General features: G+C 49.3%; 1 protein-coding gene across 17 annotated transcripts in view; it reads left to right on the plus strand.

Annotated features, from left to right (window-relative positions):
- OTOG (otogelin) overlaps nucleotides 1-24,111 on the plus strand; it is a 102,955-nt gene that overhangs the window by 7,798 nt on the left and 71,046 nt on the right. For 10 of the 17 annotated variants that reach the window (XR_004053575.1, XM_030917779.1, XM_030917777.1 and 7 more), the window contains 16 exons: nucleotides 2,025-2,143; nucleotides 3,365-3,570; nucleotides 4,428-4,558; nucleotides 4,778-4,884; nucleotides 5,292-5,401; nucleotides 5,775-5,903; nucleotides 6,967-7,075; nucleotides 7,357-7,403; nucleotides 7,922-8,067; nucleotides 15,432-15,564; nucleotides 16,476-16,653; nucleotides 18,370-18,494; nucleotides 19,392-19,604; nucleotides 21,030-21,222; nucleotides 22,860-22,934; nucleotides 23,169-23,212. Coding sequence is in view for 16 of the 17 variants with exons in the window: in XM_030917779.1 (XP_030773639.1) it covers nucleotides 2,025-2,143; nucleotides 3,365-3,570; nucleotides 4,428-4,558; nucleotides 4,778-4,884; nucleotides 5,292-5,401; nucleotides 5,775-5,903; nucleotides 6,967-7,075; nucleotides 7,357-7,403; nucleotides 7,922-8,067; nucleotides 15,432-15,564; nucleotides 16,476-16,653; nucleotides 18,370-18,494; nucleotides 19,392-19,604; nucleotides 21,030-21,222; nucleotides 22,860-22,934; nucleotides 23,169-23,212 (2,065 nt within the window). In the remaining variant the exon portion in view is untranslated. Of the gene's footprint in view, nucleotides 1-2,024; nucleotides 2,144-3,364; nucleotides 3,571-4,427; nucleotides 4,559-4,777; nucleotides 4,885-5,291; nucleotides 5,406-5,774; nucleotides 5,904-6,966; nucleotides 7,076-7,356; nucleotides 7,404-7,921; nucleotides 8,068-15,431; nucleotides 15,565-16,475; nucleotides 16,654-18,369; nucleotides 18,495-19,391; nucleotides 19,605-21,029; nucleotides 21,223-22,859; nucleotides 22,935-23,168; nucleotides 23,213-24,111 lie in introns of those variants that run through there. The other 7 variants (XM_030917790.1, XM_030917791.1, XM_030917780.1 and 4 more) reach the window with 6 other exon arrangements.

The raw sequence follows: 24,111 nt of genomic DNA on the forward strand, positions 1-24,111 counted from the left end.
GCTCCGCCTCCTGGGTTCACACCATTCTCCTGCCTCAGCCTCCCGAGTAGCTGGGACTACAGGCGCCCGCCACCACGCCCGGCTAATTTCTTTTTGTATTTTTAGTAGAGACGGGGTTTCACTGTGTTAGCCAGGATGGTCTTGATCTCCTGACCTCGTGATCCACCCTACTCAGCCTCCCAAAGTGCTGGGATTACAGGCGTGAGCCACCGTGCCCGACAAAAGTGACATTTAAGTTGGGATCTAAGGAATGAATTGGAGTTAGCCAAGTGAAGAGTAGGAGAGTGTGGGCAGACTTGAGAACATTCTGGGGAAAAAGATCATTGGGTGCTAAGAAAGAAAAGAGTGCCTCAGAGAAATGATGGAGGTCCTGGATGACTCAGTTTAGAGTCACCTCCTCTAAGAAGCCCTCCTGGATCACCTGACCTTCTAAGCCGGCTGAGGAGCTCCTCACTGGGTAACTCAAAGTTCCACATTATGACCCTGTCATTGTATTTCTCTTACAAAGGTCTGGTTTTGGGTTGGTTTTCTCTACCAGCTTTGAGCTTTCTAGGCCAGGGGCCATGTCTTTCTATGCCTGGATTGGTGCTCAGTAAAGGTTTGTGAAGTAAGGGAACACATGTGTGAAAGCCACTGTCAGGCAGGCCTGATTTTCATGCCTAGTCCATGTGCTAAACCGGGAGCCACCTTCAGCCACAGCTCAATACCCCTCCATCTGGAGGAAAGTCTCTTTGGAGAACCAGCTCTGTTGGAGGGCACCTTGGTCAGTACTGAGTTAGGGTCAAGGGGTTGGGGGTGTGGGGAGGCCCCAGTGTTCAGTGTCTCCCCTCTGCTAGCCATTTGTGAGCTTTCTGTCTCAGGCATGGACCTATGAGCCTGCCCTAGGGACCATGCCCTGGATGGGCGGGGAACTGCAACCAATTTTCCTTTCTCTGCCTCGGCCTGTCACATAGCAGAGATTTTCATGATCCATCATTTCATGATGGATGTGTGACAATTACTTAGACTAATGGATTGCCATACATTCGTGGGTTACAAAATCAACTTAACGAATCACAACCATCATTAAAAAAATGAGGCAAATAAAATAGAAAATATTGTAAGAATGCATTATACATGATAGGGATTAGTATTATTTTGTAAAACTTTTAGTTATATGTATATTTCTTATTGTGGGTCGTGGTCACAAAAGCTTGAAAACCCTTTAGTTAGACCATGGGGTAGCTTTCGCAGTTCCCACTTGTAGTTGAAGTGGTTCCAGCCTGCTTAATCACACTGAACAGTAATCTGGTGGAAGATGCGTTCCTGGGAAGGGTTTCCACACCTGGCAGGGATAAGCTCTGGGAAGCTCTCCCCTCTACCCCACCCCGTCCTTTAGGTCTATGGCCCTTGAAGTCTGGGTTCTGTTTGAACAGGGGCAGAGGAGATGTGTGTGTGTGTGTGTGTGTGTGTGTGCATATGTGTGTGTGTGACAGTAGCTCAGGAGTGAGATGTGTGCCTATAGGTGCAGGGGAAAGCTACAATCTGTATCTGCCAGGAGCATGGGGAAAGGGGAGTGTGTGTATAGTGTGCATACTGAGAGTGTCATGTGAGAAATTTATGGAGTGTGTATAGATGTGTGTGTTTGTGTTCTGTATGAGTGTGAGATGGTGGAGTACGCCTGTTGGGCTTCAATCTGATGGGATATCTTGGGTAGGATAAACAAAAAAGTTCAGAAATAGGCATAGAGAGATGGAATGATTGACTGGGAAGAGCCCTAGGATCTGAGCCATCCAGATCTGGGCTAGAATCCCAGCTCTGCGATTTCCTAGTTCTCTGTGTGTGTGGCCTTAGTCACTTCACCTCTGTATGAATCCATTGCCTTCCCCTCTGTGATAAATAGGGACTGAACGAAATCACAGAGGAAAGGTGGTTGGTATGCAGGGGACAGGCCATCAGCATTAGTGGAAACTCAACAAGGTGCAAATCTCAGGGTCAGGCCCGTAGCAGGAGCCTGCAAACCAGCCTCTGAACTCCCTACTCAGGTGCACAATGACCCGCAGTGCGGCTCTTCCCCCTACACCTGCTCCAAGGCTGTCAGCCTCTTCTTTGCGGGTGAGCAGGAGATCCATCTGGCCAAGGAGGTCACCCATGGAGGCGCGAGGTAACTCTAACACCTTCCACATCGAGTTGTCCTATCTCTGACACTGGTGGTGGTGGATGGGTGAGCATCCGCTTTTCTCAAGCCCAAAGGAAATTGCTTTCTGGGGACAAACAGCAATTTCCACCATCAGGGCGGAAGCATACGGGCAGGTCACTGGGTTTCTTGCCAGTAGGGTCTGCAGAATGATTTTTTTCCCCCTGGAACTCTCAGATCTTGCGGATTTCCAGACAGCAGGCTTTCAGGAAAATAGAGTTTTCCAGTGAGTTGAGAGTTTATCATGATAAGCACACTTACTTTTCCCTCCCAAAATCTTCCCAAATGGATCATGCAATTTCTACCTTCTCTCAGCAGATTCTGAGCACACTTTTACCCATTTCTGATGACACAGGGTCATTGTGAATGTCAGTTATCTTGCTGGGCCATCAGGGATGACTGGGGGACCACCAGAGGAGTGGGAACCCCTTGCTCCCACACTAAATTGCCACAACTGTGGTCCTTTGTGAAATCTTTCTTGCATCTCTTCCTCACTGTTCTTTCCTTTCCTTGATGTCCACTGTCACTTCTTGTTGCTGTCATGGGGTCTTCCTGTAATGACACTTCTCCCTGTCCTCATCTTCTGCTTCAGATCTGGAAACTGGGTAACCAACCAATTGTTCTGGGGCTGAGTGTAAAATTGATGGCCTATAGGTTTCTCCTGTGAATGAAGAGTTGGTAAATGGGTCTTGTGGCTAGTTAGACACTACTTTTGTTTCCCTTTCCTGATATTTTGCTGAGTTGAAGGTTGCCAAATTCCAGATTGGCTAGGGGTCCCTGTACCAGAAAAACTGGGAAAGTGGTCAAGGCTGCTGGAGCCCGCCATCTTTTCTTGCACTCCCAGTTTTCCTCCTCTCGTGGCTTCTATTTCCACTTGGTTCCTGCTCCCCACCAAAAAAATAAAGCAGATGTTTGCTTATATTCTATCCTGTCTGGGAGAAAGGAACTTGGAGTCACTCACTCTAAGATTTATTCCTGCCCAGGAAATTGCCATTTTAAAAAACGTCTAAAGACAAAGGAATCCATGTCTACTGGTATACTTCCAGGCACCTGGGAATTCTGGGAATTCATGGGGAGGGGAAGTGGGAGCCTTGGATCAAGGGGTAGGGACTGGGTGCTCCTTCGGTGAAGAGACTGGGTTAGCGGAGGGGTTGTGGATACCCTGAAGCTCTGGGATGTGCCCTGCAGGGTCCAACTGCCGCATGTAATGGGGAGCGTGCGTCTGCAGCGGCTTGCCGGCTACGTCATCGTGCGGCATCAGTCAGCCTTCACGCTGGCCTGGGATGGTGCCTCGGCTGTCTACATCAAGATGAGTCCAGAGTTCCTGGGCTGGACCCACGGGCTGTGTGGGAACAACAATGCTGACCCCCAGGATGATCTGGTGACCAGATATGGTGAGGTGCAGACAGGTGGCCTCTGAGAGGTGTTGGTGGGGATTGGGGGACAGATCAGGCTGCGAGGAGTTGGAGGGGACTTGGAACAGAGCCCTGGGGTCATGGTCATGGTATTAAAGACCCCGTGGAAGCCCAAGGGCCCCTTCCTAACAAATGTGTGTCCTTGGGCATGTTCTTAAACTACTATCAACCTCAGGTTCCTCATCTGCAAAAATAGTCATAATAAGAATTCCCACTAGGGTTGTGTAGGTATCTAATGGACACTTTGCAGGTGGGATTGACCCTGCAATGTGGGGGATGGGGTGGGTAGGCAGGGAGCAGAGGGCTAGAGACAGCCAGGAAGAGAATTGGCCCAGCTAAAGACACCTATGGAGGAGTGGTAGGAAGTGAGTGAAGCATTCAGGGCCAAATCATGGTGTCTCTGGCCAGAAGAGTCGTGACCCCTTTTGAACACCTACACCATACTGAACACTTTACATGCATCATCTCAAGTGTCCTTGCATCAATCTCACTGGGAGATTATGTTCCCTATGGCAAATATGAAGCTCAGAGACACACAGGAACTTGTTCAGGCTCACACGCCAGTTCTCTTTCCAGTGCGTGGTGCTGCATCCCCTGAGTTTGGAGCCATAGGGAGCTACTACAGGTTCCTGAGCATTCTTGGCCGTTACTACCAAACAGCTTTTTCAGGAGAATGGCTCAGTTGGGAAAGCCTGATTGGGATGGGAGCTCAGGAGACCGGATTCTTCAGAACTCCTTACCCATCCCTTGGGATCTGCTTTCCCTTAGAGCCTTCTGTCCCTCCTGTACACCCAACCCCATCGCTGCCCCACCATGATGTCAGTTCCCTCCTTCAGGGAAGCTGACTGACGACGTGGTTGAGTTTGTGCACAGCTGGCAGGAGCAGGCCCCTAACCAGCCTCCAGGGCCCACAACCTCCTCCCTGCCTCGCCCACCGTGCCTGCAGCAGAACCCAGGAACCATGCAGGTCTGGAGCTTGGGGAAAGACTCCCCCACCCTAGAGCCTGACTTGCTATCCAATTCTTCGAAAGCCACTGGCTGTGGGACCTGACTGGCTGGTGCCCTTGGCCCTATCCCTCTCTTCGCTGCCCTCCTCTCCCTTTTTCTCCAGTCAAGTTGGGGTTCTCTGTGGGGCTGTGTGTGGCTTTGCCAGCCCCTAGCCCTAGCTCCTGGTCCCTTGCTCTAGGGCGTGTATGAGCAGTGTGAGGCTCTACTGCGGCCCCCGTTTGATGCCTGCCATGCCTATGTCAGCCCTCTGCCCTTCACAGCCAGTTGTACCAGTGATCTCTGCCAGTGAGTAGGGGTGGTGCGGGCTATGGGGAACCCTCTTGTATTGGGGTGAGTGCTCAGCACATGGGCCACCAAGCTGGGTGATCCCAGACACTGCCAGATCTGCTTCCCAAGGCTCTGAAATTCTTATCTACATCAGTGGGACAGAGTCACCCCATTCAACTGAGGTCTGGAAATGAGGCTGGACCCCGTTAGGGTCACACAACAAGTTAGTGGCAATGCTGGGACTAGAATCCAGGATTTGTGGCTCAAGTCTAGGCATCTGTTCACCTAGATGCCTTCCTGGGCAGCCTTTCCCAGTTGGGTGGAGAGGAGAGGTACCCCGAAGCCCTGGCAGTCTCTATGGGATGTTGGCAGGCTGGTGGCACTTTGGGTTTTGTTCCAGTGAGACCCTTGGTTTCTCTGCACAGATCAATGGGCGATGAAGCCACCTGGTGCCGGGCACTTGCGGAGTATGCCCGGGCGTGTGCCCAGGCAGGGCAGCCCCTGCAGGGCTGGAGGACCCAGCTCTGGCAATGCAGTAGGTGCAGCCCAGTAGTGGGGCAGGGAGGGCTTCAGGCTGTGGGTGGCATTCTCAGGCCTCAGCTCAATGTCTTGTCCTGCTCACAATCACAGTTGTCAGTACTCTCAGCCGCAAGGTTTTATCACCATGTGACAGATGAAAAAACTGAGGCTCAGAGTGGGAGGGACTAGCCTGGGTGATTCTTAGAGCCTCTGCTTGCAATTCCTTCTCCTTCTCAACTTCCTGGGGACCCAATGCTCCCTCTGGGACTAGGGAATCACGAAAATCAAAGCCCTGCCTCCTATCCCCACCACACTGCCTTGGGTAGGAGCTGGGTCCTGGAAGAGCTGGGGCCAGTAACTGACAGACCATGGACTCCCTCCTTCCCAAGCTGTGCACTGCAAGGAGAAGGCCTTTACCTACAATGAGTGCATCGCCTGCTGCCCTGCCTCCTGCCAGCCCCGGGCATCCTGCGTGGACAGTGAGATCGCCTGTGTGGATGGCTGTTATTGCCCCAATGGTATGCTAGGGGCAGACGTAGGGGCCTGGCACTATCTTTCTGGCCTGGTACAGATGGGCATGAAACAGGAGTTCAGAAGATGCCTGTTTGTGGAAGGAAGGAAGGAAAGGAGGGAGGGAGGAAGGGAGGAAGGAAGGAAGGAAGGAAGGGAAGAAGGAAGGAGGAAGGAGGGAGGGAAGGAAGGAAGGAAGGAAGGAGGAAGGAGGGAAGGAAGGAAGGAAGGAGGAAGGAAGGAAGGAGGAAGGAAGGAAGAAAAAGAAGGAAGGAAGGAAGGGAAGGGAAGGGAAGCGGGGAGCAAACAATTAACAAACGAATAAATGGTTTAAGGGAAGTGAGGGTGGGGACAGGACTGCAGCCTCTTGAGAGATTCATCAAGACATTTGATTTCATAGGGATATTTAAATTAATCAGTACTGCGCTTCTTAAGGTGTGTATGAGAACAGATCATTGGTTTATATATACACATACATTTGTTTAAGCATTGGTCTACGTATGGGGACTGTATCTGTTTTTCAGTGTATAAATTTGCAGCATATCTACAGTGTGCAACTCACTTGGCTAGGAGGATGGTTGAGATAAAAAATATAAAGATAAAGGCATTGACTTTGGGAACCAGAATCTGGTTTCAGAGATATGACACTCATATGACCAGTCTAGGGTATGATGTGGTGAAGGTCAGCTCAGGGGTTCAGACAAGAAAAACTACAGGAATTCAGAATGGGGAGAGGTTGTCAGGGAAGTCATTCCTGGAGGAGGTGGTGCCTGGTACCTAAGCTGTTTTCGATGCGGTGACAGGCTTTTGAGAGGTGGTAAAGAGAAGCTCATGTGCAGGTTGGGAATGGGGTTGTGGGCAGTTCTCTGAGCAAAGGTCTAGAGGTGGGATTCTTTCATCAGGTTCTCACTTCTGGCCTGAGCCAAGGATTTATGGAGGAGAAAGTTTGGAAGTGGGTTCGGAGATGAAAGAAGTTAGACAAGGGGATCTTTATCGCAGGCCCTGGGGAGCCACAAATGGTTTGTGAACAGGGGCAGAGGTGAGTTAATTGGCCCTTTGCTGTCACTCTAGGGCTCATCTTCGAGGATGGGGGCTGCGTAGCACCAGCTGAGTGTCCCTGTGAGTTTCACGGGACTCTGTACCCACCTGGCTCTGTGGTGAAGGAAGACTGCAATGCTTGGTCTGTGTCTGCTGCTGGGAAGCTGGGTGTGGGGCACGGCCACTGAGGCTTTCCACGAGGGCTGCCCATCTGGGGTCTAGGAGTGCTAATGGCTGGCAGTCAGGGCACTCACTCAGTACCTTTGAGTCCCAGGGGAATCTCATTAGATCCAATCCATGGGGGAAATCTCTACCACCCATTTTAGAGATGGGAAGACTGAGGGCTGTGGGCCCTGCAGTTTCCCAGCATCTAGCCCAGGCCTGGAGGGGTGACCTTTTGCCTCCACGGTCTCTGTGTTTTAGCACATGCACCGCAGGCAAGTGGGAGTGCAGCACAGCTGTCTGCCCAGGTATGTCTGACCCCACCTTGTACTAGACTCCCTTCCCCAGTCTGGTTTTTGGGCAAGGAATCTCTGGGGGCCAGGCTTGCTGTGGGTGGGGGTGTCACTCAGTTCCATTGGCTAAGCCCGGGCCCCTGTTTCCTCAGAATCACTTTGCCGGATTAAGGTCTGGCTCCAGCCCCTGCCAGGAAGGGTTTTCCAGAAGGAGAAGGGTTTTCTATGGGTTCCTTATATCTAAGGACTTTCCTGAGCTAGGAGGACTTGGACTAAGGCTGGTCCTCAAGGCCAGGCCCTGGTCTCCCCTCCGAGGGACATCCCCAGGGCAGGGCTGTGCCTGTCTTCAGAGAGTTCTCTGGGAACAGGCCTGTGTCTCCCATTGCCCAGGGCTCTCAGAGGCCAGGCCTCCTTCCTTACACTGCTCTTATTCTGGAGGGTGGGGTGCTGTGTCCTCCTCATGCTTGGAGCTTGCAGGGCAGAGTTCCCCTGGGGCAGCTCCCGTCAGTCAGTGGTCTTTCTTTACCTCTCAGCTGAGTGCTCAGTGACTGGTGACATTCACTTCACAACATTTGATGGCCGCCGGTACACGTTCCCCGCCACGTGTCAGTACATCCTGGCCAAGAGCCGCTCTTCGGGCACCTTCACCGTGACATTGCAGAACGCCCCATGTGGCCTGGTAAGAGCTGGGGTTCCCCAGGCCCGATCCACCCAACTACTCCTGCCTACTGCCCCCGAGAGAGACTGGGACTTAGGACAGGGCTCAGGTCTTCCCACGGCCCCCACCTTCTGCCTCTTTGCTCTGGGGAGAAGACTGGGTTCCAGCCCAAGCACCTCTGCTGACTGAGTCACTTCCCTTTCCTGGGCCTCAGTGAGTTTTTGGCTTTTGTTTTAGGATTTTACTACCTAAATATATATATTATATTCGTATGTATATATATGTACATATGCAAGTGTAACACTGGCACTACTTTTAAATCAATTAATTTATGAAACAAATCTCTTGTAGAATACATGGTGGCATTAAAACAGTAGGTGGAGCTTACAGTGAGCCGAGATCACACCACTGCACTCCAGCCTGGGCAACAGAGTGAGACTCCGTCTCAAACAACAACAACAACAACAACAACAACACACACACACACACACACACACACACACACAAAGAAATGTAATGGCTATCTACAAAAAGTTAGTTTTGATGGTTGGTTTCCTTCCATACTTTACGTGTCTTTACACATAAAGAAAATTAAAATTTTCAAACATTTTACATTCCACAATTTTTTAAAAAGTACACCATTTTGCACTGCTATGGTCTTTATAAAGGACTAGACTTAAAATTTCAAATAAAAAAGAATGAAGTTTCTAGGATAACTCTGTGTCTTTAAAGAGCACCCTTATACAGAATAAATTGAACTGGCATGCAGGCAACTTCTTTTGTTTTTGCACACTTGTATTAGGAAAATTACACCCATTTTACAAAAAAAATCCCAAAATATTTACTGAAATAAGCTCAAAACAATGTTAGAAAGACCAGTGTGGGCCGGGCGCGGTGGCTCAAGCCTGTAATCCCAGCACTTTGGGAGGCCGAGACGGGCGGATCACGAGGTCAGGAGATGGAGACCATCCTGGCTAACACGGTGAAACCCCATCTCTACTAAAAAAATACAAAAAATTAGCCGGGCGAGGTGGCGGGCGCCTGTAGTCCCAGCTACTTAGGAGGCTGAGGCGAGAGAATGGTGTAAACCTGGGAGGCGCAGCTTGCAGTGAGCTGAGATCCGGCCACTGCACTCCAGCCTGGGCGACTCCATCTCAAAAAAAAAAAAAAAAAAAAAGACCAGTGTGAATGGCACACAAAAATCTCTTCCTTATACATTATTAACTGGAATTCCTGATCATGGAGTGGACCTCAGTGTTTTTTTTTAAAGAAACTCTAAAATTGGTTAAATTCAACTTTTATCTTCTCTGCTTCATTGGATTGCATCTTCAACATTCGTCCCTCTCTTCCTTCCTTCCTTCTTTCCTTCCATCCTTTTGTCCTTCCTTCTGCAAACATTGAATACCTATTTGCACCAGAAGCTGAGCTGGGTCTTGGAGACTGGGATGAATTAGACATGGCTCCACCTCCCTGGGCCCTATAGTTTGGTGGGCGTGGCAGGCAAGTGAACTGTTGTAACTGGGCTATAGCAGCTGTGAGAACATGGAGGGCACAGGGTGGATCTCCACGGGGGAACTCCTTGTTGTTGTTGTTTTACTTGGGCACTGGGTGACAGAGGTGTGAAGTGGATCCGGAAGGGCTTCCTGGAGGACATGACTCATGAGCTGTGTCAGTCACCTGTGAACATAACTGAGAAAATGGCCAATGTGCAAGTCTGGGATAGATGGGGGTTTGTTTGTCTCTCAGCAGAGACTCCGTTGTCCCTGGGCTGATCATGCTCAGCCAACCCTGGAAGCCCCAGTCTGGGCTGTGCCCAATCTCCTCCCTGTGCATCACAGCAGGAGCTCATACCCACAGCCAGGGCAGATGCCCCAGAGTCCTGCCTCCCTGCTGGCCTTGCTCCAGCCCCTAGCACTGAGGACCCTGAATGTGAGCAGGCATCAGCTGAAGGTGTCACTCCATGGCCCTGGGAACACAGACTGAACTGGATGAGGCAGAGGACTGGGCTTTCTTCTCCTTTTGGCCTGAGTGTCCCCCTCCCTTCTTTCTGCTAGAGAATGGCCCAGCCCTGGCTTGGCTGCTCTCTGAATCAGGAGGCTGCTCTTCCTCAAAAGTGGGGTCATTCCCATCACATCCTGAGGGTGGCATAAGACAAGACAGGACACACAGGCACAGCCCAGCTGCTCCTTCCCACTCACAGAATCCTGGGGGCTATTGGGCCTCAGGGTCCCTTACTCAGTATCCCCCTCTTTCTTTTTTGAAGACAGGATCTCACTCTGTTACCCAGGCTGGAATGCAGTGGCACAATCTCAGCTCACTGCAGCCTCAACCTCCTAGACTCAGTCTCCCTTCCCACCTCAGCCTCCCAAGTAGTTGGTACCACAGGCACATACCACCACGCCTGGCTAGTTTTTTTTTTTTTTTTTTTTTTTTTTTTTTGGTAGAGTTGGGGCTTCATCATGTGGCCCAGACTCGTCTCGAACTCCTGGGCTCATGAGATTCACTCGCTTCAGCCTCCCAGTGTTGGGGTTATAGATGTGAGCCACCACGCCTGGCCATCAGCCCTTCTCTCTACCATGTCTCTGATAGGTGGTGGGCCAGCCTTGGCCTGAGGCAACCCTCTTCTTGGCGGGACAGTTCCTCTTGATAGCAGATTCTTTTCACCTTGGGCCAGCTCTCCTCCTTGTGACTTCACCCACATCATGGGCCCATGGAGGGCCAGCCCTATGCCAGCTCTGTGCTGGGCATGGTGAGGTTACGCAGAGTAATCAGACCCTGATCCTATCTCCAGGCTCTTGTGGTCTGTAGGGAGTCTTCAGACAGCTTCCATATAAGCTACAACACAATCACTGCCGTCACAGGCGAGTTCTGTGGAAGAAATAGTCCTGCAAGTCAGAAAAAAGGATCAGGAGAAACCTCATGATAGAAGTGGCATTTGGTCTGAGTGACCTAAAAAGTGAGCCTAAAAATATTCATAGAAATCAGTATGCCTGGGTAAGGAGAGGGTAGCACTCCAAGGGTTGATTAGATTATATGAGAAAAACAACGAGGTTGGAATATTCCAGGATCCATTAAAGCAGATGCAGAAGGACTTGGCAACCGACTGACTGTGTCTGGTGAAGTGGGGAGTGTGTGGGAGAGAAGTTAAAGATGAAGCTATGACTGCAGTCTTGGGTGACCAGCATGGAGTGACGTGGGGACATTCACAGAGGATGATAATGACAATGATAAAGTATTTGCACAGTGCCTTGAACTTTGACTAATTACTTTGCAAACAACATGTAATTTAAGTCTTAACATACCCCGTGTTGTAGTTATGATTCTCCCCATTTTAAATATAATGAGACAGGTTGACAAGAGGCTTGGGGCATTTCTGAGAATCCACAGCCAGCAGGAGGCAGAGCTGAGCCCGACCTAGGGTTGGATGTTATCACAGCGTCTTAACACATCCACCCCAGAATCTATGTAGTGTTTGCAGTCCTCAAAGGGTTTTTTAAAGTAGACTTTATGTTTTAAAACATCTTTAGCTTTACAGAAATATTGCCAAGATAGTACCTAGAGTTCCTGTCTATCCTACGACCAGTTTCCCTTGACATCCTACATTAGTAGTGTACATTTGTTAAAAATAATGAAACGATGTTAATAGATTACCATTAGCCAAACTGCATACCTTATTTAGATTTCTATAGTTTTTTACCTAATGTCATTTTTCTGATCCAGGGTACCAGGTTACATATAGTCATCATGTCTCCTTAGGCCCTTCATAGATGTTACAGTTCCTCAGATTTCCTTTGTTTATGATCATCTTGAAAGTTTGAAGAATGCTGGTCAGGTGTTCTGGAGAATGCCCCTCTATTGGAATTTGTCTGATTTTTTTTTCTCATGGTTAGACTGGGGTTATGGTTTTTTGGGAGGAAGATCACAGAGGTAAAGTGCCGTGTTCATCACATCTTATCCATGGCATGTACGATCAACATGGTTTATCACTCTTGATTATGAACTTGATCTTCTGGTGTAGGTAGTATTTTTCAAGTTTCTCCACTGTAAACTTATTCCCTTTCCCCCCTTTCTATACTGTTCTCTTTGGAAGGAAGTCACTATGGGCAGCCCACACTTACAGAGTGGGAGGTTATGCTCGCTCTCCTTGAAGGCAGAGAATCTACATACATTGTTTAGAACTTTTCTGCCAGGGAGATTTGTCTCTTTTCTCCCCTTTACTTATTTATATCAGCATAGACTCATGGCTGTTTATTTCATACTTTGAGTTATAATCCACTATACCTTTATGTTCTTACTTGAATTGTTCCAGCTTTGGGCACTGGGAGATCATTCAATTGACTCCTGTGTCCCTTTGACATACCTTCATCATTATGTGTGTATATGCTGGTGGTGGTGGAGCTTGAATGTGTGTGTGTGCATTCACATCTTTATTTTCTGGGCCTATTAGATGCACCAGGCTTATCTTGTGGAGTTTCCGTCCCAGTCCTAGTATCATCCATTTCTCCAAAAGTATTACTAGGCTTTCCTGGTTCCTTTTATTGGACAATGGTATTAGAATCAAGATCTGGGTATGAGATGTGCTCATTGCTACTGGGGTATGACTTCTTTTAAGCCTTTTTAGCTGACAGAGAAAGGAAATATCCTCATTATCTGTGGGGGACTGGTTCCAGCACCCCACTCCCCGCAGATACCAAAATCCACAGGTGCTCAAATTCCTTATGTAACATGGTATGTAGTATTTGCATATAACCTATGCTAATCCTCTTGTATACTTTAAATCATCTCTAGATTACTTATAATACCTAATACAATGTACATGCTAATATAAATAGTTGTTATGCTATATTTTTAGGGAATAATGGTAAGAAAAGTCTGTACATATTCAGTACAGATGCGAACATCCATATTTTTTTCCAAATATTTTCAATCCGTGGTTGGTTGAATCCATGGATACAGAACCCCTGGATATGGACAGCTGACTGTATATGCATAACCATGTCTATCTTTGTATATACCCATAACTATAAATATTTCTCTATATAACCATCTGTATCTATATGTGCTAAATGTGACTTCATACTGATCATCCAATTCTAATCCATTCCACATGGATCATTCTAGCTTCCTCCTCTTGCTTGTCTGTAATACTCACACTAACAGTAAGAAACCTGGCCTTCACCATACACCATCCATTTACCTAATTGTTCAATTCCAGTATACATGTATATTCCTATTATTAATGTATACCTCTATAGGAAATAACTTTATCAACTAAAGTACAGTTTTTGTGCACAGTTCCTTTTGCCTTTAGTCTAATAAATTCCACTTATTTACAAAGTTACTTATGTCAACACCTTTCCTCCCACTCTTTTCACTGAGTTTGTTTCATACATTTGTAATGCAGTTAGATTATTTTGTTGTCGTCTACATTTCATGCTGGGATCCCCTCCTACATGGTTGTAAGAATTTGCCTACATCAAGTTTTACTCTTAGTGAAGTTCTGTGGGCTTTTGGAGGTAAATGCAACCTCCAAAATATTTTATGCACATTTAAAAATCTGTACCCAACTGGGTAGGATTGGGTACAAGCAAGTGTTGTTGTATCTCTGTTTTGCAGAGGAGAGAACTGAGATCTGGAGAATTTAAGTGACTTCTTTAAGGTCTCATAGCTTTCAGTTACATTAGCATTTGAACCTGAAACTTTTGACTAAAGGATGTGGGCTTTATTCCCACACAGGTGACATGTCCAGAGGGGACTAGAGGATGAGTGGGTTGAACAAAGAAGATGATGTTTTAGACACAATGATTTTGAACTGTTTCAGGGATTTCCTGTCCTCCTGGGCAGGAACTCAGAAGGATGCTTGTGGCTTGTTGCACAATGTCTTTCTTTAAAGTTTCAAGCCCTGATCATTCTGTCACTTCACTATGTCACTCTCCTGGTTCACTTTCTCTGGTTGGCTGTTGGACTTAATTAAGTCTAAAAATATTTCAAGGCTCTGCCTAAGCTGGCCTTTACCTACCTCTTGAACCTTTTTAAAAATTATTTTTATTTTTTATTTTTGTAGAGATAGGGTCTCTCTATGTTGAGCAGGCTGGTCTTGAACTCCTGGGCTCAAGCCATCCTCCCACCTCAGCCTCCCAAAGGGCTGGAGTTATAGGGGTGAGCCACTGTGCCCAGCCTTGAACCTTATCTTAAACCACTTTGCCTGATGGGTTCTGGTCCCTTTGGTCTTCTTTATGCCCTTGAATGCATTGAACGACTTCCCATAACAGAGCTTTTGTATAAGTTTTTCCTTTTGCCTGGATGTCTCCTTCCTCCTCTTCTCTCTTTGCCCAGCTAGCTTCCATGCATCCTTCAGATTTCAACTCAAATGTCACCGTTCTATGAGCCTTGGTTTTCTAATCTGCAAAATGGGGATGTTAGTAATACTTTCTTAATCAGATTGCTATGAGAGTTCTGTGAGTGAATATATATAAACAGATTTGAACAGCACCTGCACATACTAATTCCATATGAAAGTTAATTGTTGGTTGTAATATCCTAATAATATTGTGGTATTATTATGGCCTTTATTATTATGATAATTTTATGTTATTATCATTCCCTAGGAAGGCCTTTCCTACCTCTGCAGATTAAGTCTGGTTCAGTCATATGCTTTTCTAACACTCTACACCTGCTTATAGCACTGATCACAATTATAATTGAATAATCAACTTTGTAATTACTTATTTAATGTCTGTGTGCCACACAAGTATGTAATTTCCATGAGGACAGAAACTTAGTCTTATCACTGAATCCATAAAGTCTGATACAGTATGACTTGCACATATTTGGTGCTCAGTTAAGTGTTTAAAAGAATGATTGTGTGGATGTTTTCCTGTGGAGGGAGGTATAAAAGGGGCCCAATGTGTGGCCATTTTAGAGATACAGAACCTGAGGCCAGAGAATATTACCTCATTTCCTGCCTGCCTGTCAGTGGAATGCAGGATGTGACACATGAAACGAAGTATAAAAATACCCATAAAGGGATGAAATTAAAGTTCTGGGTTGTGATGAGGTGTGGGAGGCCAGTGTTTCTCAGGCTGGACTCTGGGCCATCTGGGTTCCATCTCTGCTCTGTGTCTTCAGATAACCTGAGAGTTGACTATCATTTTTATTAGTGTTACCACATTCTATTACTAACCTTCTCCAACCTGAGCCTCTGCCTGCTCATTCCCAGATGAGGGCATTTGGTTGGATGATCCCTGATATCCTTGGGGCTCTGTCTGTCATTCTGAGGAAACTGTCTCTCAAGCTGGGCTGGGGTCTCTGTCCCTAGAGGGCTCTGTTGTATCCAGCAGGATGGTCAGACCAATACTGCCCCATTGACCTTTCTATCTCTCCAGAACCAAGATGGAGCCTGTGTCCAGTCAGTGTCAGTGATTCTGCACCAGGACCCTCGGAGGCAGGTGACCCTGACCCAGGCAGGGGATGTCCTTCTGTTTGACCAGTACAAGATCATCCCACCATACACAGATGGTACAGTTTGGGGTGGACAACAGACCTAGTTGGGAACTGAGGGTTTGGACCTTTCTTCCCAGGCTCCACTGGCTAAAAGGACTGCTACACTGGCAAAAACTCATATTCTAGTACTGGGTAGGTCAGGATAGGGGACACTTTGGTTGCAAAAATGTGGACTCCAGAAATGTGTCTTTGTCCCACCTCAACAGGACAGTGGGCTTCCTAGTGGTATGATGGCTTCTCCTAACATGAGCATATGCGTGGGTGTTTCCCATCCTGACTCTCATAATTTGTTTATTAACTACTTATTATACTGTCTGATTCCACAAGGAATTTATGTGTAGCTCATAAAAAACACATGTAACAAAAATGGCAAAACGATTAAGAAATAAAAACCTAGCGCCAGAAAGAAAGAAAAACAACAACAGGGGCTCAAGGTTGGGAGGAGTGGGGATGCACTGGGTGTCAACAGGCTGCAGAAATAAATATAAACCATAAAGGGTATAAAATGTTCTACAATAAAATCTAAAATTTAAATTTGTTACACTTGGATCTAAAATTGTATCATAAGCTTCCATAATAAAACTGTGTTGTAGCCACTGTGAAGAGAATGGGTAGTTACAGAATCCTCCTGCTAGAGGAGGAAACGTGTACCAGTTCCTTCGTGGGAGCAAAGCTTTAATTGGCACTTGATGCTAAAAAAAATTTCTCAGCCCAGGCTGCCATGGGAAGTTATCTCTGGGTCCTGATTTCATCACTGAACAGGGTTTCCTCAAGCCTCCCCAAACTAGCTTCATGGCAGGCATGGCTTCAGTGGGGGCGAAGACTGGGCCAGGTGTGGGAGTCTGAGCGGGCCAGGCAGGTGGTGGTGGTGGGCGAGGTGTGTACTGGCTGCCCTCCCATTCTCCCCTTTCGGATTCTGTGCCCAGACGCCTTTGAGATCCGTAGGCTGTCCTCCGTGTTCCTGCGGGTGAGGACGAATGTGGGCGTGCGGGTCCTCTACGACCGTGAAGGACTCCGACTGTACCTGCAGGTGGACCAGCGATGGGTGGAGGACACCGTGGGCCTCTGCGGCACCTTCAATGGCAACACGCAGGACGACTTCCTGTACGTAGCCCTGCCATGGAACCGGAAGAAGAGGGGAAATGGGCCCCTTAGGGCTGGGTATCTAGAGGCACTGCTTAAGTGTCTCTCCCGTGGGCCTTCACTGTGCCCAGCATGCACCATTAGTTATTTATTTCTCTACATTTACATTTAAGTATGTTTCTTTAAAGCAGCAGTTTACAGTCCTCTATGTGTGGAATCACCTCAGAAGCTTGTTAAAACACTGATTCCTGAGTCCCGCTCCTCAAGATTTAGGGTGGACTCAGGAATCCTATTTTTGATAAGCACCCGTAAGATTCCAGTATGGGAGGTCTATGGGCCATACCTTGAGAAATGCTGTTTTAGAATGAGGTCTTAAAACCGAGTAACTCAGATGGACTTTGATTTGGCTCATGGTTTTGTTTGTTTTAATTGAGGTTGACACCACCTTTAGATGAGCGTAAGCCCCTAATGAGCCAAGGACACTAACATTCCCACTTTCTAACCCACCAGGCAAGTATAACCCATATACCTTTCCTACCTGGTACCTGAAGGCTCTTGAGTTGGCACCCCGTGGGCCTCCCAATATTCAGGGAAAGGCTGTATTCTGTGAGCTGACATATTTGAGCACAGACATAGGTTAGGAACTTGGGAAGTTTCCTCGAAAGGAGAACAAAGGGTTGATTTTAAAGGCTGGAGTTTCTAGCCAGTCCTTCGAGTTACATGTATTAGGGGATGCAGAAGAAACACGGGAGGCATTCTTTAGCCAAAAAAGAGAATTCAGATTTGCTGTGAAGAACAAGAACAAAATAAAGCTCAGAGATTTTCAATGCATATACATTTAAACTGTGGCATTCTTACTATGCTTTGCCTGGTAGGGCTGATGTTAGGGTAGCTGGCTAGATAGCAGGAGACCTTGGTTTAGTGTGTATGCTGTTTGCCACTTTCCTAAATGTGACTTCTGGGTAAGAATATTGCCCTACATAATATGAGTGCACTCATTGCCCTGGAACAATATATGGGCATGGTGGGTGCCAGACAGAACCTGAGCCCCATAGAGACCATGACCTCCCTCCACTCAACACCTACACCTGGGTTTGGTGACTCTTGGAGACTTGTGATGTCTAGGAAATATGCTCCTCCCCCTTCCTCCCTTCACTGTCCCTTGTATGACAGTTTCCTACTGAGAGAGCCGAGGGGCGAGCCAAGGAGTTTTCAGGAACTGCCCATGGAGAAGGGGGGAGGAAAAAAGTCTTACCCCCATGGGGTTTGATACTTTTCATGATGTCCCTGTTTCTTTTTCTGACCTGAAGAGCTGGGGGTGGGGAATGAAGCCATATTCATTCACCCCCGCCAAGTGTATGGTCCTAGCCCAATTTGAGCCCTTTTGGGGCCTGTTAAATGTTGTGTATGTGTGTGTGTGTGTGTGTGTGTGCCGCGTGTGCGTGCATGTGTACATCCATAACTGTATGTGCTTGAATGTGGCTGTGTGGATCACCTTGGCTATATGCATGTCTGGCATATATTTGTGCTCTGTGTGTGTGTGTGTTGAGAGTGTGTGCATACACATGTTATGTATTTGGATGAATACATGTGCTCCTCTGAGGGTGTGTATATGGATGTGTAGATTATGACTATGTGTGTGTATATGAGCAAGTAGGTGCTGACCTGGATCTATGCTATTTGTGCCCCTGCGTCCACATGGGCAAGTGTGTGAATATGGCTATGTCATGGCTACAGGTCTCCAGTGGGTGTACCTGAGAGCACCCCACAACTTTTTGGCAATTCCTGGAAAACGCTTTCTGCTTGCTCCCCGCTGATCCCTGGCTCCCCACTGGACCCCTGCGATGTGCACCTGCAAGCCGGTGAGTTGGTGGAGGAAGAGGAAAGGCATGAGTGAGTGGGCTGGGGAGGACTGCTTTGAGAGAGATGAAAAGGGAACTCCAGACAGGAGGGTGCTGGCCAAATTTGTAGGAGTGATAAGAAAAGGAGGAGCAGCAGGGAGGCGAAAGGAGAGACAGTGAGGGCCAGGCAGGCAGGAAGCCTCATATTCTTCCACTATCAGATAAACACACACACCTTTATATTGGCTTCTCCATCTCAGGGCAAAAGCGGAAGTCGGCCCTGTGGCCCCACCAGGCCCCACCCTTTTTGCCCACGCCCCATCTCCCCTTTCTCACCTCCTACTCCCACTGCCCTCTGCCATGCCCAGCTGCCCGGCCTCCTTGTTGTTCTTTCTACACAGTCAGGACTGCTCTTCTCTCTGGGCCTCTGCACTTGCAGTTGCCTCTCCTGGAATGTTCTTTCTGTAGACACACACATGCCTCAGTTCCTCACTTCTTTCAGATTTGTGCTCAAACCTCACCCCCTCACTGAGGCCTTCCTGACTGCCTGAATTCAAATTGCAGTTGCTCCTCCTGCCTCACCTCACACTCCCCATGCTGCTTCTTAGCTTTCTCTCCCTCCTTAGCTTCTTCACCTTTGAAATTTCTGTATGAATTTTTTAGTGACTATCTCCTTTGACCAGAATGTAAGCTCCAGGAATTTTTGTCAAACCACATATTCACACTCAGGTGTACTAAACCACACCCATACTTTCCCAGCCAGCTGTACACTGAAGTAGCTGCCTACATCCATATTGCATGTGCGCGCGCACACACACACACACACACACTCCCCTGAGCCGTAGGGAGGGAGGCTGAGTCCTGAGACACCAGGTAGACCAACCCCTGACCACCTGGCTCCTGTTCCTCCTGCCCCAGCCTCCTACTCAGTGCAGGCCTGCAGCGTGCTCACAGGAGAGCTGTTTGCGCCCTGCTCTGCGTTCCTGAGCCCTGTGCCCTACTTTGAGCAGTGCCGCAGGGACGCCTGCCGCTGTGGGCAGCCCTGCCTGTGCGCCACGCTGGCCCACTATGCCCACCTGTGCCAGCGCCACGGGCTCCCCATTGACTTCCGCGCCCGCCTGCCAGCCTGTGGTGAGTGCCCCACCCATGTGAGACTGGCCTGGAGGAGCCAGAGCTCCAGACTTGAGTGTCCCCTGTCCCCGAAACTCTCCACTGGGATGCCCTCCAGTCTCCTCCAGCCTGACTGCACCCAGAGCCTGCTTCTCCTCCTGCGCCCTCCATCTCTGCCAATGGCCCCCATCCCCTCCGTCACTCAGGCATAACACCTGTGACCTGTGACTCAAGACTGCTTCTGTCACCCCTACTTCCAGTCCATCTCAAGTCCTGTCAGTCCTGCTAATCCCAAATTCACCCACATGTCACTACCTCCGCCACTCTAGTCAGAGCCACCTTGCATTGCACCTTTTGAAAGACCACTGGCTGTTGCCCTGGGGTTTGAGTACACACACGACTTCAGTGTAATGAGCCAGCCCCTACCTGTCCCTACCCTGACTCTGGGCTATGCTCCTTCCCATGTCTTCATCACCTCTGTGCCCCCAGCTCTAGCACAAAGCCTGACTCTCAGTAAGCTTTTAGCAAATGTGTGTTGAATAAACGAAAAAGGCACTGTAATGGGAGTCAGGAGGCCTGAGTTCTGTTCTAGCCCTGCAGGTGACTTGCGGTGTGTGCCCGGGCAGAGCCCTGATTCTCTCTGAATCAAAGTTTCCCCAAAAGGGATTGGACAAGCCCACTGGTTCTTAACCCTGGATGCATATTAGAGTTACCACAGAAACTTTCAAAAGATTCACACATTTGGGCCACATCGAGCATCAATGAAGACAACATATCTGGCAGTGGGGCCCAGGCATCAGCATTTTCAGAAGCTCCCCAGGTGGCTTTGATGTGCAACCTGGGTTGAGAACAGCTGAACTTGATGGTCTCAGTGGATCTACTGGATCCCACAAAGTGTAGGAGACTCTGGGAGGAGTGGGACGGTGGCCACACGGGGAGAGGGCAGTCCTGAGTCTTGGGACAAAGGGAGCAAAACAGGCTGCTAGAGGGAGCACAGTTGACCTCCACAACCTGTGTGTGACACAGCCAGGGGAGTGAGGGGGTGGGAGCGTGTGTGTGTGTGTCCACACACCTGGGCTCATGCGTGTGTCTATGCGTGAGTTACGGGGTGGGTGCAGGGCCTTAGTGGGTGGTAATCTCCACCCCTTCCCCAATATCACTACCTCAGAGGAATGCCTTTTGGAGGAAAGGACCTGCCAGTGGTCGTCTAGGCTGAACTTCGTAGAAGGGTCCACCCGCTGCTTTGCCATTCCAGCGTACTGGTAGGCAGTGGGACTCTGGAGTCAGATCTGGGTTCAGAGCCCGCCTCTGACCTTGACCTGCTGTGTGACCTCAGACAAATGTCTTAACTTCTCTGGATCTCCATTCTCCTCATCAGAATGACAGCCCCACTCCACACAACTGTGGGGATGAGGGAGACAAAGCATGTCCCCCCGCCCACTGCAGCACTGTCCTGTGAGGCCACCAAGGAGTATAGCCCCTGCGTGGCCCTGTGTGGACAAACCTGCCAGGACCTGGCCAGCCCTGAGGCCTGTGGGGTTGATGGTGGTGATGACCTGAGCAGGGACGAGTGTGTGGAGGGCTGTGCTTGCCCACCGGACACCTATCTGGACACCCAGGCTGACCTCTGTGTCCCCCGGTGAGTGGGTCAGCTTGACCTCTGAGTTGGGTGGGCAGGTGAGGCCGGGGGACTCCAGGGCATCTGAGACTGGGGAACTTGGCTGGGCCTCTCGTGTCCCTGCTTCTCCTCATGGTTGCAGACCAGACCTTGGTGGGTAAGGTGGGTGGGCTGCCTTCTTGGGGCCTCCCTCCCAGATCTCTCCTCAGCCTTGGCATTTGGGCCATTCCAGCAGCTTCGTCACAAGACACAACAACCCCACAGAACCCAAGGGGCTTCTCTCTCCTCATTCCCCTCTCCTTCCACAGAATCTATTTACTTTCTGGTATGTTCCAGACATTTCTAGGACTTGGGAATTCAGCAATGAGCAAAGCAGAGTTCAGCCCTCATGGAGCTCGCATTCTAGGGTTACAAGACAGACACATAAATGAACAGACACTTAATGGACAGGTGGCAACAAGAGCTGTTGAGCCAAGTAAGGCAGAGTAAGAGCAGGGAGTCCCGTTCCTGGTGTGTTAATTGAGGTGGGCCTGGAAGCAAAGCCTTTCTGCTGAGGTGAGGTCTGAGCAGAGACCTGAGAGAGTGAGGAAAGGGGCTCCAGGAAGAGGGGTGGCCCAAGGCCCAGATTGTTCTCAGTGTGGCTGGAGGGCAGAGCAAGAGGAGGATAGTGGGAGGCAGCAACCCCATATCATCCTGGGGCGACTGGCAAGGTCCTTGGTCCCCTCCAGGCCTCTGTTTCTCCATCTGTAAAATGATACATATTCAATTGGTGGTCTTCAAATGGTGGCAGGGCTGGAGAGAGGCCCCTTTAGAGTAAATAGGAATCACTCATAGGACTTTCCAAACTATAGAATCCTCCCTTGAGATCCAGACGTGTCCCTGGCGGCTCTCACCCCTTGATGTTGAGTGTTGCCAACAAAGGGGGTCTGTGTGGCTTGCATAGGGAGAGGGAGGTGGTTGTTGAGCAGCACTGGAGTTGGAGGAGTTCCGGCGTCCCATCCGTGACTCACTGCCCTGCTCCAAGACCTGCACATGCCTATAATCAGCAGGTTCTGTGGGAGCTGTGTGAGGGGGAAACAGACTTTGCCCTTAGATGACCTGCACAAAAGAAGCAAGACAGCATAAGAATCCCTACCTCATAGAATCCCTGTAAAGAATCAATGAGATAATGTATGCGGAGGGCCTGACTGGGTGTCCTTGGCCAGAGGTCAATGTACTTAACAACCAGTGCAGCACTGAGCAACTGGAATAGATGCTGGGCGTGAGTGACCAGGACACCTGCGCCAGGAGGCAGCACCAGCTGAATATCTGCCCTGTTCCTGACATGGCTTGGGCTCAGGAGCTGTGCTCCTGTTCTTACTGCCCCTCCCTTCCTCAGTCCAAATGAGGCTGACTGCAGGAGTGTCTGGAGACTAGTGACTGTCCTTGTCAAAGCTTGGTGCATGGCTCTGAATCTGGGACCCATCCGTGACCTCTATCCCTGGTGCCAGACTGGCTTTTCCGCTCACTGGAGATGTGTCACATGTCACTGTAGATACCATTACTTTTCCCTGTGTCCTTATGCCCCTGGTTGGCTGAAGGTGGGGTCTCTGTCTTTGGCAGTCCCTGCCCCAGCTCCTGAGCCTGCTCACCTTGCTTCACTCCCATTTTTTTTATAGGAACCAGTGCTCCTGCCACTTCCAGGGAGTGGACTATTCCCCTGGAGACAGTGACATCCCATCCCTGGGCCATTGGTGAGCTCCGTAGGTAGCAGTCTTCTTGTCCTCTCTTTAAAGGGAGGCTGCTGACTGAAGACAGTGCAGCTGAGTCCGTGAAGGGACACCCAGCACTGCTCTGTGCAAGGCGGGGGAAGTGAGTGAGGATGTCTGTCTGAACTCTGCAGTGACCCGAGTGCAGTGGCATGGGGTGTCAGGATCCTGCAGTGACCCAGTCAGCTAACCCCAGGGCCTCTCTCTCTCTCTCTGCAGCCACTGCAAAGATGGAGTCATGAGCTGTGATAGCAGAGCCCCAGGTAAGGGTGGCTGGAGGGGTGAGGCCCCTCTGGGGGCTCCACATGGTAAAAGAGAGTGGGGAGTGGCGCACTGATCAGGCTGTCGCGAGCCCACTCCAGGTTTCGCCCTACACTGGGCCTTCCGTATTCCTTGCCCTCTTGGCAAAGTCTCCAGTTTGGAGCGTGGCACATGAAACCCTGTCCCAGCCTCAGCCCAACCCTAGTGGCTGTCCCTGCTGCTTGCAGAGGAGAGGCTGAGACTTTGTCTTCCTTCAGGGCAACCACCTGGGGCAACCACGTTGGGTATCTGGGCAGTTTCTTGACTTCCTTTGGGTCCTGATTTTCTCTGTCTGAGCTGTCATGTATCTACGGAGGTGGACTCTGCCCAGGACAGTGCTGGGTGTGGGGTCACAGAGGTGGGCAGGACAGCCTGGGCTTTTGAGACCCTCCTAGGCAACAGAGATAGGGATGGGGTGGAACAGTGAGGGGGTCAACCTTTGAGAGGCTAGGAGGTGGGGTAGGGCCTGGGGGCTGGAGCATTCAGAGAGGGCTTCCTGGGATAGAGGAAGGGATCAGAGAATAATCATACAGTAGGTGGTTAGGAGCAGGGCCTCCGGGATCATCCAGCCTGGGTCCACATCTTCCCCGGCACTCAATCACTGTACAGCCCTGGGCAACCCACTTTACTTCTCTGGGCCTTCATTTCCTCTTTGGCATATAATCTAGATTCCTACATCCTCCCCGTGTTTTGTGTATAATCCTGGAAGCGCTTTTCCTTTGGTCGCTTCTGGCTTTGGATTTCTGGCTCTTTGGGACTTTTATCTCACCTCCTGTGCTTATGCATTTCTCTCTGGTTCATCCCAGTCTGGGCATGGAACTCAGCTCCGTTTTATTAATTTTTATAAAAAAGATCACTCACA

The sequence above is a fragment of the Rhinopithecus roxellana genome, chromosome 15 (genome assembly GCF_007565055.1).
Source record: "Rhinopithecus roxellana isolate Shanxi Qingling chromosome 15, ASM756505v1, whole genome shotgun sequence".
In the NCBI taxonomy this organism is placed as follows: Eukaryota; Metazoa; Chordata; class Mammalia; order Primates; family Cercopithecidae; genus Rhinopithecus; species Rhinopithecus roxellana.